At 38.4% G+C, this 13401-nt stretch overlaps 1 protein-coding gene across 1 annotated transcript in view; it reads right to left on the reverse strand.

Moving 5' to 3' along the window:
• The window catches only part of EIF3M (eukaryotic translation initiation factor 3, subunit M), a 68129-nt gene that overhangs the window by 2959 nt on the left and 51769 nt on the right, over positions 1–13401 (reverse strand). The window contains exons 2-8 of the mRNA XM_009892701.1: positions 11783–11915; positions 10235–10373; positions 9711–9834; positions 9075–9169; positions 3623–3706; positions 2178–2277; positions 1661–1742 (exon numbers count right to left, since the gene is read on the reverse strand). Coding sequence (XP_009891003.1) covers positions 1661–1742; positions 2178–2277; positions 3623–3706; positions 9075–9169; positions 9711–9834; positions 10235–10373; positions 11783–11915 — 757 coding nt within the window. The remainder of the gene's footprint in view (positions 1–1660; positions 1743–2177; positions 2278–3622; positions 3707–9074; positions 9170–9710; positions 9835–10234; positions 10374–11782; positions 11916–13401) is intronic.

The following is a 13401-nucleotide window of genomic DNA, read 5'->3' on the forward strand; positions in this document are numbered from 1 at the left end:
GAAGAATTTTTGAATGTTTCCTCTAATAATTGTATTGTTTTCTATACCAAACTGCTCTTGTTTTTCAAAGGCACAGCTGAAACACTCTGACCAAGTTCCTAGCATTCCAGTCTGAACTACCTCAGAATCACTACCTTGTCCACTGCTCAAAGACATTCAGAGTTTTCTGAGTACAGCACAAAGCAGGTGAGAAATCAAGATAATTGGAAGTAACACAGTTACAGTACTTCAAAACAGTTACATGGATAATTAAGGATTTTACTCAGATTATGTGAATTGTAGATATACTGAAAATGCACACACTGTATATTCACAGAGGTAAACACAGATACAGGGAGGTAAAGCAAAAGAAATTGTGACTATTGTATATTATATGATTAATATTACATATATGTGTAATTAATCTTCCACAAATTTATTCAAATGTTAGCGTAACAGCATTTTCAGCAAATACTTCTATGGACAAGTAACTAACAGATAAGCCATTTCAATACATAAAAGTAATTACAATGTAAAACCCACTTTCCCGTACGAAAGAAAAGCATAAGATGTCCACACAACTAATGTTCCAATACATAGGACAAAAGGTATGCTTATCCTATATACACAAACTACCAAAAACTTGCTGCTAATTTTATCCACGAAAAATCACATTGCTATTTCCATCATTTTAATACCCAAAGTACCAGCATTTTAAAGCTTTGAGGGTAATTATTCTCAGAATTATACCACACTCCATTAAACAAAATAACGCATGTGTTAAAAGGCTGCACTAAACTCTGTTTTAGCAAAACTATGCCTTTCCTCAAATGCATTCAGCCAGTGCTCAAGTGTCATTTCAAAATCAAAGTTATAAAAAAAAAAATAATCTGATTTTTATGGAAACATTTATTCATTACCAATATGTCAAAACCTTAATGCAGTAATAAAAAAATCTGCATCATTGAGCAATTTCTGCATTGTCACTGACCCCTGTCCTAAAAAGCTGGAATATAAAAAACGTAATTTTAATGCATGCAATAGCTTATGAACCAGTGCTCCTTTGAAACAGTCAATTACACATCAACGGGGGAGTGTCAAAGTGTTAATTACTACTCCTTTTTTCCACAGTGTGTAAATAAAGAGGGTGCTGACATTAACATTCCATCACATTGCTTCATGTGATGAAACAAATTAACTGGGACAGACTGTGGCTTGCTAGGTCTAATGCATCAGCACATGCAGACACACACACGCATGCACTATTTGCACGTTTTATCTTACTTTTCAGGAGAACTATTTGCTGTTATAAAGTTACTCATCATAAAAAAAATCGTAAGAGATTTATACAAGCTGCTGGCTTACTCAATAAAGTCACAATCTCTGGCTTAGCCTAGAGTATCACTGCATTAAAACTGCCCTCCCGAAAGGTTTAAAAGAAGTGGGGAAAAACACAGTTCTCTTCCCCACCCGTAAAACAACTTGTCCTAGTAGAACAAACCACAGTTAGATGGCCCATTTATGATCAAGCAGAGGTTTGATTCTACAAACTCGAATCCGTTCTTAAAAATTGCTGTTAAATTTCCTTGGCTTCGATATATGGGTTCAAACTGAAGCACTTTGCAGCTTCCATATTTTAAGCTACATAAATAGTCAGAAATGTAATGATCTGAAAACTTACCAAGGGAGTCAATGAAGTCTTTGTTGTTCTGATAAAACTTGACATAGGATGCTAGTTTAGCACTTACAAAAATCGTCAAAAGCTAGAAGAAGGAAAACAAAAATAAGAATAGTTTAAATATTATCTACATTTCCCTCCCTGCAGACTGGACAGAGGTATATAAGCGCCATTGGTATTGAACAGAAAATTAAGCCATTAAGAGCTAAAATTCTGTCTTCTGTCAGTAGCTGAGGGCAATCTGTGCTGAGCTTACTGCCTTTTCTCAGACTTGAAAGGCACTTCTCCTACAGAACTCATGTGAGGGCAGGATTTGTAACTTGAGTTTCTGAAACTTCTAAAGGGAAACATTTCACAAGTAACATTTTAATTTCTTAATTCTAAAAGCAGTAAAAGAAATAGTACATTGCAGCTCAATATTACTGACATAGATAACTATTCTAATGAATTTCAAAAGACATTAATAAAACAAAGCACTCTACAGATACCAAACCATCTTGCTGAAAACAAAGTTACTTACATCATGAATAAGTTCTCCTTCCAAAAATTTGACTGGTTTTAAGGCAAGAAGATGATCAAAGAGAAAGGTATTTGGATCCTTCAATGCTCGTACAATACATCTAATTAGAAAAGGAAAATGCTTATTTTTACAGCAATACACATTTTAATAAGTAGAACTCAATTTGTTGTTCCTTCCTTTCTAGGAAACACCCAAGGGTTTTCAACTATTCTTAAGTGTAACACATGTCACATTCCAATTTTAATCTTCATTTTACTGTGGAAAAACAAGGAACAGAAAGCATTAAGTAATTTGCCCAGTATCACAAATGAAATTTGCCAGGTGGGAAGACTACACATCACCCTACTGTTTCCATCTATGCATTTATTTCCAGCCCAGCCTTCATTCCTAGAGGTATTTTTACTGTCCTCCTAAAATTTCATAGAATTAAGTTGTTTAGGAAGATTAATTATACTTGAATATGTGACACAAAACAGAGAAAACCCCAATACCAAACACTGCAAGGCCTATGATTTATCAGTTGCAGCTCCAGACTATAAACAGACCTGAAGTGTTTCTAGAACTCTAGATGAAAGCTTTTGTCCAGCAGCACGTTAGAAGACGTAGTGCTACACTCGCTCTGATGGCCTAAACCCCCACCCTGCCACATAACGCACACCCAGAAGAACCTACGGTCTGCACAGACGCGGCAATGTGATAAACCCTAGGCAGGCACGCTCCTTCAGACGTAAAAGGCCTCAGATTGCTGTAGGGTAGTCACTGAAGTTTTCATTTACGCACAGACACTTTAATTTTCAAAATGAGTCATCCTGATTTTCCTGCATGCTCAAGTATAAACAACTCCCTTGAGAACTACTGGCTGTACGCACCCGGCAGGACTACATGACGTATTAAAAATCTAATTCCTAAGAAGATTCATGATAGGTAGAATGTCAAAATAAAAGCTTTTACTAATTTTGGCCAGTGGGGAAAATATACTGTTAAGAATCAATTTACTCTCCTCTTGTCCAACAAGTAAGTTAATTTCTGTGCAGTTCACATCCTTAGTACTTGCTGACAGAGAAGAGCGAGAATTTCTCTTCAATAGACAGTGCTATTTGAGAAGAACACTCAAAGTTAAAAGATCAGTAAGTAAACAAAGGATGCCAATTCAAGTTATGACTGCATAGTAGATGTAAACCAAGTCCTTACCCAAGGCTGATCTCTCTCTCAGCAGTGACCAGAAACACAGCTGTGCACTCACACAACAAAATAAACCTGCCTCTGCCCGGGAGCAACCAAACCTACCACAGACTGAGCACATCATAAACTCTGCATCAAGTCAGAAAAGAGGCTGTGGCAGGGCCCTTGCTGTCAGGATTCGATACGCTTACTATTAAGGTGATCAATGTAATTTAGGAATTGAGAAAAAGCTACTTTTAAGGAAACCGGGAAGCCAGTATTACCTGTGAGCATCAACTCTAGCCTGGGAAGCATTGTCCTCTGTGTAACTTCCCAGTAGTTCCACCATTACTTTTGCTGCAGTGTCACTATAGAAGAAAAATAAAGTTACCTCAGGATTGCTGAAAAAAACGAGACACTCAAATATTTAAATAATTCCATTATGATGTTATAGGTCAAATTAAATTACACTTGAAAAGATGTAGATGATCCATTTTAATTCTAGTGGAGAGAACAAATTAACTAGATGTATTCTTTCAGTTCTTGTTCTACAAAATGTTTATCTTCACCCTTCATTTCATTCTCTTAAATTGATAAATTACCTGCTGGTTATGGAAAAAGCTTTCTGAGTTAGGAACAGCTTTATATGGTTCACTAGAATGCTCCTCTTATGCACATCTGGATTTAATCATTGCAGAATAAGTAGCGCTGTAAAGTTTATTTCAAATGTAAAATGGCATATCTTAAAGAATATTTATGGTCAGGAAAATGACTGTATAAAAGTTGCCTTTAATTTTTTCACAGATGCTCTCTTCAAGTATTCAGAGTGAGAGCTGCTCATTTTACTGACTAAGTTAAGCAGCCAGCAATTAGATTTGCTTAGGCTGCTGTGAAGCAAGCAGCTTCCAACATTGCTTGGACAGACAGCTTTTAGAAAAACAATTCATTCTAAGAAAACTGACTAAACCCACAGCCTTGTCTCCCAGATTATTTTGTAAACAGCAGCTCATCAATGTTACTGCAAACCAGCTCTGAGACCCCTTACCGCATCATTTTAACAGATTTAATTTCCATGTACCAGTCCTTACCACTAGCGAGGCCAGCAATTGCTGATTTTTTTTACAAGATTTTCAGCAAAAAATATACACATTAAACATGTGGTGTGTATATACACAAAAAGGTGTTTCCTATTTCTCATAGAGTTCTTGTGAACCATTAAAAAGAAGGCTGTGAAAGTTCTTGTACATAGAGAATAGATTTTGCTGATGCCATCTTACTACCTCCTTTGAACAAGACAGGAGGTGGATGTAGATACGACCGAAACTCAATAGTGAGAGCACAACCAAAACTTGGTTACGAGAGCGTGAGCTTTGCAGAAGTCGCCCGTGCCCATACACACACTGGCAACGACTTTACTAACAGGTACTTTCTCAGCGGAGGGGAGGGAGGTTGGATACTACTCTCGAGAGTACCGTGAGTTACAGTGTAAAGCTAAGCTCTTCCTTCAAAGTAGCTCGATTCAGAGACGGCAAATTTCCCCATGTGGTCTAATAGGCCTACAAAATTTTCCTTAAAAGAAAAAAAACTGTGCAAGAATAAAGTTTCAATTTGCTTTAATTACTTAAATCAATGGCATAAATTGCTCAGGGAAGGAACAAGCCAGCACAACGCTCCCAGTATGTACTGTGCTGTGATACCGGTTTAACCCATATAGCAGCACAGATCTGAACGGTTTTTACAGTACAATGACACTATCTTTACACGGGTGTTTATTTTAAATCTGACAATATTACTATTTGACAACTTCTCTATAAGGTGAGGCTTTTGTGCTCCCAGAGAATTGACCAGATCTCATAGATGTGCAGTACAAATATTAAGACACGGTGGGAAACAAGCATTATCATAGTCAATCTTGATGCACACTGAATGAAGACAGTCTGTGTCCAAGGCAGGGGAATTTTCTCTAGGTCCCAGCCATTATTCCAGAACTGTGTTCAGGGATGTAAACTTGAATGAAACATTTGTTTTAAGACTCTCGCATTAAAGAGGTCAGCTTATGTTTTGTCACGGCAACTGATACTGGTGTGTAGAGGAACTAATAGCTCTGTACCAGTGAAATAAAATGAATTTGGACAGCTTCATATACGAAAGAACCAACTGCGTATGAATCAATGACAGACTGATTTTTGCACTGATGAAATCTTATCAACACTAGATGTTCTAGTGAAGACAAAGAACCAGTTTGATACGATACAGACATTCAACAAAGAGGCTCAGCTGGTGTGCTATTCAACCTGACAGTACAAGTCTCCTTATTTAATATAAGCTTTCAGTAGTTGTTCTTGTACACTTCAGAACTCTGCTTTGGGAACTTTTCCTCTTCTCTCCCTTCCCTGAGGAACAAAAATTGAAAACTATGCATTCAACTGATTTCAACCAGCATTTCCAATCCCCCCACTTGTTTTGGGCTTGTTTTTTTTTTGTGTGGAGGTTTTTTGTGTTTGGTTGTGTTTTTTTTTAAATTGGAGAAGGAGTGGAATCTTTCACTTGTATTTCTAGGAAACATCATAATGCTGTAAGACAATTACTCCCAAACTTTCTGTGCTAAATTCTTGTGAGCCTCAGCAAATATGGCAGGCCCTTTAATCTTATTCATTCTATTCAGTGCCAGATTACTACTGTAAATTACGATGTTTAAAGCAGTAATACAGACCACTATTTTACCAAAGCTCATTGCTAAATGTGTATCTCACCTAAGATGCAAATGTGAACATTTTTTCTAGCAAGACAGCTTGCAGAAGTACTCTTGGCTCCACATGCCAGTCTAGGTCCGTAACTTGACAAAAAGCCAGTGAGAATTGAAGAGTGATGGTAGATAAAAGGAAGGAAAAAAATACAGAGTATTCAGAGACTTGGTAAGATGTTGGAATCAAGTCCCTCTGCATTACATTATATTATATTAAATAGAATTAAAATGAAATTATTATTTTGCAGGTGCCTGAGCTTTTTGCTACAGGTATTAATAACCAGACTTGCCAGACCTGTTGGAATGTAAACTTGGGCAGGACTAATCCCACTCTGAGTCCTGCCAGGTCAATGGCACAGACCAGCTGTAAGCTGCAACAGGCTGGTGCCTGGCACGATATTCAGGGCCTCGCAGCAGAACTCAACTCTCTGGCTGCATGCAAGCCATGCATACCTGTAAAACTCCATCTATAACCGGAAAAGACAACAGATTGTGTTACTTTGCAGTTTCATACCAACACAGCTAAGAAAATGCTGAAGACTAAAGCAGCTGAGGCACAAAACTCTACTGCAGAACCTTTATGGCAAGGAGCGTAAGCAGCAGAGAAAGTAACTAATCTCTTGCAAAGTTCAACTACCAAATACAGATCTCAGAAACAAGACACTCCAACCATGTTTTCCAGCCACCACCACCAATTTTTCTTCAGTTGATCATGGGAAAGCTAAAAATCCCTCTTTGAAGAGTTCAAGATGATTTGATCATCAGAAAGCAGAAACTTCAACCAGAAGGTGACTGAAAAAGATTTGCTAAAACAAGCTTTCCCTTATCACTGCAGGAAAAGGAACACCACACAGAACATCTGCACGATCTAATTTCCATGAGCTACCAATCTGTTCACTACCAAGTTATCCATTGGAGAAATCTATTAGCTATGGAAACCCAGCTCTTCTACTGCACTAAGCAAAGTTAAAACATAAAATGAATCAAAAAAAAAAAGTAAACTCAATTGTTTTCAACAATGTATTCTCTTCCCTTGATTATAAATCAACACAGTAACTGAGGTATGATTTTTATTACTTATTTTTCAGTTCCCACTGCTCGATAGAGCAACATTCCTGAGTGCTATAAGCTGGAATGCTGCTGTGAGTTTCCCATACTATTGCAAATACTGCCCACTGATCCAGGAGAGTGAACCAGGTCAAAGGTGCTGGGGTCACCTCTTGTTTTCTTTTCTGGAGAGAAGTGTAAGTGCTCTGAAAAATTGCTCTATTCACTGCAAAGCTTGCTGCAACAGATGGTAAAGACACTGAGTGCAAGAGTTACACATTTCAGGGTTTGTCAAAGTTTTTAATGCCTAACTTAAAAATATCACCTACTATTAGTAAGCAAACACCATTTGGTAGCAAGGCTACTGGTAGCCCTAGAAACACAAATTAGAAGTTTAATACACGTATTTGGTAACGAGACTGGCTAGAAATAGTTATCCTTAAAGTATGGGAATTAAACTAGTTAAAGCCTCTCAATAAATCTATAGGATGAGAAGTGTTTAAGACAGTAGGAGCATTACAGTGTATCAGTGTAATATTTCTGAAACAAAGCACTAAGTCATGCATAAGATTTCTGATTAACATTTCTGAAATTATTTTGACCATCTGAAATCTGTCATAACAGTACTATCAGGACAAAAGCATTTTAACATTAGGAATAGGATTTCCCAATAATATTGTAGCTCACAGCATAACTAGTCCACAAGGATTAATCATCCCTAAATTGAGGTTAGTTAAAAATGCTCCTGCTATGCTGCCGCAGCATTTCCAGGCTACAATTTCACCAAGCCAGAATAAGCTAACTCTCCTGCCAGAAGAAACCTCCTCCTATGACAGGTCCACATTTGCCTTTTTTTTTTTTTTCACCTGGGAAAGTCACCTCCTCAGTCCAATCCACTGTACAGTTGCACAAACACCTACACCAGCACAAACACACCCAGGGACTGGTAGCTGGATGGGACAGGACAGGAACAGGGGGTACAGGACAGAATTGCTTCCTTCTGCAGCCCTACAAGCTTATGCAAATGCAGGAAATGCAACTGCAGTTCTGCTACCAGTGTAAGTCAGCAGTGTAGAGGTCCTGATGCTGCCTCACTAAGAAAATTAAAAAAAAAAAACAACAAAACAAACCAAAACCAGAAAACAGAATGAAAGGGAAGGGCGGGTGGAAGCAACACACACCACATCCACCCCACCCCCCCAAACTACAGCAGGGACAGTTTAGATAGGCTGAAACTGTTGTGGAACTACAGACTGAAACTACTTCTGGATAGCAGCCCATCTTTACAGCCCTGGCCAATGCAGTCAATACACAGTATCACATCTGTAAGATAAATTGACGACAGCTCTCAGTTAAGACTTACATTAATTTACAGGCACGATACACACAGGATTACTTTACATGCCAGAAGACACTGGTCTGCCAAGTTTGTTAGATCAAAGATGCTTCTTATGATCCAGGATAATAATTTAAAATGGCCAAGCAGGTATTCCGTGGACATTAATTTCCATGACTAGTGGAAAGCTCTGTCCTAAAGGTAATGTTTACATAAAAAGACTGATTCTGTTAACCGTGATTGATAAGCCTCCCAACATCATTAAAGAAGAGATAGCACTACCATGCACTAAAATGTCAAGAGTGCAATTAAATAATAAACTTGGCATAATGCTATAATGCTCAAAGATTAATATATAGACAAAGTAATAGTTTTAATTTGGGAGTCTGTGGTTTGCGGCTATTTCACTGCTAACTTTAATATTCTTGGAAACACTGGTTTAACATAAGACTTCTTATAAAAGGAAAAAAACAACAGGTATATTTGCATTGAATTATCAGTACAGATTAATTTTAAAAGTGTTGTGAGAAATACTTTCCCGATGGATCACTTACAATACACCAACTTAAAATACAGTTATCTAGTATCTATTACTTGTCTTTTATACCTTTTTTTGCAGTCTACTAGGACATCATACAGCAGTCTCAGCAGAGTATGCTTTTTCTCTGTGCCGAGATTCCAGTCAGAAATCCATTTTCGGACCTAGGTAGAATACAAGTGAAAAAGAAGCAATGGGGAAAAGACTAAAATAAAACTGAAAATATTCCTCATTTTCTCTCAAGCAGAAAAGGAATGAAAAGATCTTGCGCAGGCATTTCTCCTTTGGGTCCTCTGACTCTCAGGCTCCCCATGCAGAACCTGGAAGTTTTCCCGCGGGAAGCCAAAAGCCTGTGCTCTCCACGTTACTTCCTAAATAAGGATGAGCGATTTTAATACATGCTGATTCCAGAGTAAGGGACAAGAACTTGATGCCTCACTCCTGATTAAAGCTCCTCACTTTCATTACTATCAGAGGAATCAAACAGACAGACTGAACTACGTTCAGCATCAGAAATGTAAAATAAATGGCAGCTTTACATTCTGTATACAGACCTTCAAAAGATAAGAAATTCTGTATTCTGCACTTCTTATTTCACTAGGCTCTAGCAATTTATAACAGAGACTGACTGTATCAACTCTGACTAATAGTGAGATGCAACATCGTTAATGCAAAGGCCGTAACTTGAAGCACCACATTAATTACCTGATCTAGTTCAGTTGGAATGTACTGGATGGCACCACATGATGAGGCCACTTTAAGAAGGCTGCAGTACACCGTGTATCTCACAGGAGTGTTCTTATCCATACCATGGAAGAGATTGCTCAGTCTAAACCACAAACAATGAAAAACTGAGTTAAAAAGGTTTCAAAATACTTTACTGGAGTGCACATACATGTTTCTATTAAGATGTGTGTGTTAAGATGTGTTTCTATTAAGATGTGTGCACACAAAGCGCCTGGTGGCACCTCGCATCTGTGATGAATTGCAATGGCTTCCAGTTTTGTAAGTTTTCAGCAGATAAGCTGAAAACTCTATGCATTTTAGTTTTAATTTTGTAATAGCCATGTGAAGAAAGTTTATTGGTACTTCTATTTTATGATAGGGAAAAAGAAGGTAAAAAAAGAGCACTTCCTGCAACACACACATATCTTGACACCCCACATTTTGATTTAAAGACATGCAATTGCAAGATACCATTGCTTCACTTTCTTCTATACAATACTTACAGCTGCAATCTAAGAGATGGGCGCTCTCCTTCCCGAAATTTTACTAACTTCTCACACAGGCTTTCAATCAGTGCTTCTTGTTTGTCAGGTTCCAGGATAAGAAGCAAAGAGACTACACTGTTCATCACGCTCTCAACATCTGCACAAAACAAAACATGCAGCTGTTTAAAACCGCAAGCAGCAATCATCAGTAGCTATTTAGTGCTGGAGAGTTACTTCTGCTATGAATTATTATCTTGCATCGGCAACAACTGTAAAAGAAAGAAAATGCCAAGAGAAGCAATCTGGATATTCATCAGAATGTATGAGAGATTTGGCTCATGTGGTCTTTTACCAACACATCTCCATGTAAAGCAACTACCACTCTAAGGTCAAGACAGAATTTGGTATTTGATATCACACTTGCTCCGAATTCACCATTCACACATAAGAGAAGTCAGAGCAACTTCAGGTTTCGGTCTTAAAGAAACAGTGCCTTTCTCCTGCACATCCAGAAAGCTGCCCCATGGTTCTAAAGTGAGAATAATAACACTTAGTGCTCAAGTACAGTAAAACATTTCACCAGGAGCAAAAGCAAACCCAGACCACAAAGAAAATGCCCACAAGAACCTGTTCAAGAGCCTCCCCAGCTCCTGTTTTAAGCATGGTGTTCCATCCTTTGCAAACAGGACCAGACAGGTTTTGTGCTTTCTTTTCACAGCCTGCCCAAATATTATGCAAAGGAGAAGAACAAAATTCATTACATATGGAAAATACTATTTATTGCCCGAAATGACATCTGAACATCAAACAGCAGAGCAATATGTTTCTCCAGTATTTCATACTCATTTACCTACAGTAAAAGGCAACATAAAAAATAATCTTAAGGACTCCTTCTTAGATGAACCATGCATTCTTTCAAGCAACACACACACAATTCAGAGTAGCAATTGGTATTTTACATGTAGAAGTTCTAAATGGAATCTGTATATTGGTACAGAGCACAGCAGGCACAGAAAGATCATTTAAGGCTACTGCAGCATTATCAGTGCCATTAAAACATATTAGTGCAGTTTCTAAGGAGCCACAGTCCTAACTCAAAACGAGTTACTGACTACTGAAAATTCTTGTGTTTTCACAATATTAATCAATTCATGTTTTAGATCTTCTACTTACAGATGTCTAGTTTTGATTTTTGTTGTTACCTCATTTTTTGTTGTTCTGCAGCGTCACAGCCATTAATTGACAGTAAGCCTTATTTTTATCATACTTTTTTTTCCCCCCACCAGAAAAGCTATTTTATATACAACCCGCTGTGCCCTCATAACAAAAAAAGCCTAACTGGATTTCTGACTTCTTGAAAAGGTGCTGGCTGTTTGGAGAAGGGAGAGGTAGAGTACGTGCAAATTTAACATGGTGATGATGGAAATAAGCACTTCCAGTTTATAAAAATGCATGTGTTAACATGCAAGCCATGCAACACACCTCTAAATTCTGCCAACTATTACTGTTTGAAAGCATTGATGGCGATTATGTTTAGCAAAACCAACAAGACTTAAAGATGCAAACCTTTGTCATCCTCTTTCAGGCACACATCACAAACTTCTATAATCTGTGCCAAGTCCACATGAAGTCCACCTTCAGAGTTTTCTTCTGAGATTTCTGCTCCTTTGGATTTCAGGTAAGCTCGAAGTTCTGCAGCCTTATTAAAAAAAAAAAAAAAAAAAGACAACACACACAAAACAAAACAGTCACTTTGTGAACAGCAAAGTCAAAGTAATGAAATTTCTTACAGATTTATGTTCTGCAACCACTCCTCTGCCCCCGCTGCTCAATCACACTTCCTCTCACTTCTCCCTATCACCCTGCATCCTACAACACTCCCTCTCCTCCACTTTAACATACAACCCAAACATCGACTCAGACTAAGATGCTGCACGTGCTGTGGCTGGTTTGCCAGTAACTGAATAGATCACACAGCTGTTGAGCTTTGAACATGTCACTTCCAACCACTGGTAAGAGAATAGCAGGCCTAGTAAGTTTTTGTGATGAAGATGCTTTCTTCTTAGGAATGTTTATTATCTTTTACTCCCTTTGAAAACTTCAGAAAACAATAAAACCATTTAGTTGTGTCTTCACTAGAAAAGGGTATAAACAAAACTACTTTAGAGAAAACAGAACTTACAGCCTTCACAGAAGTTAAAGACAGTTCCCAAGATCACACTATGGTCTGCCTTACTTTATTAGGATTTAAAACTACACTAAGAAAACACCTTCCCCCAGCAACAGGTCTAAGCATTAACTCTACAACCCATTGTTTCAGCAGCAGAACCATAAGTCTTCAGAGACAATCTGTATGAGACCATACAACTTTTGGCACAGGGGACCTCTGACCGGTGTAATTTACATTGAGTTGGGTGTCAAATCATTACCACACCATAAGACATAGCAAAATGCTCTAGGACTCTTTGCTGTACTGAAGAAGCTTCAGACTAACTACTTGATGGGCATTTACTAGGCACTACAGCAAGTAAAAACTGGACTGAAGGCTAGTAGTTGTGTGTGCGTTTCTGGTAGATTTCCAACTGTGTATATACACACCACTCTAAAAAACACCGGGAACAACAAACCCTAAAATTCAAAGATGGAATCATGGAATTTTCAGAGTTGGAAGGGACCTCTAGAGATCATCTAGTCCAACTCCCCTGCTAAAGCAGGATTGCCCAGAGCACATTACCCAGGACTGCATCCAGGCGGGTTTTGAAAATCTCCAGAGAAGGGGACTCCACAACCTCCCTGGGCAGCCTGTGCCAGTGCTCTGCCACCCTAACCGTAAAGAATATTTTTGTTGTGTTTGACACAAAACAAAAAAGGAGCTCAAAGACAAACTTCACAGCTCCCACGCCTGTAATATCGGGAATGCTGCAGAACCAAGACCTAACTAATGCACTAGCCCGTATGAGAACTAGTTTTCCACTCCTAAAAAAAAGTTATGTTGAGGAAATGAAAACGAAGTATTAGGGCAGGCGAAGAACTTTAAAGAGGAAACTGCAAACGGTGACTTATCTTACGGTTTTCAGTTTCTTTAACCCGCCTGTTCAGTCTCCCTGGGAAATGTCACACACGACCTACCGGAGACCTACCCAGGCCTGACAGGGCCCCCGCTCCGCCTGCCCCACGCCGCCCTC

This window comes from Charadrius vociferus, unplaced genomic scaffold (assembly GCF_000708025.1).
Source record: "Charadrius vociferus isolate BGI_N301 unplaced genomic scaffold, ASM70802v2 scaffold19, whole genome shotgun sequence".
Lineage (NCBI taxonomy): Eukaryota > Metazoa > Chordata > Aves > Charadriiformes > Charadriidae > Charadrius > Charadrius vociferus.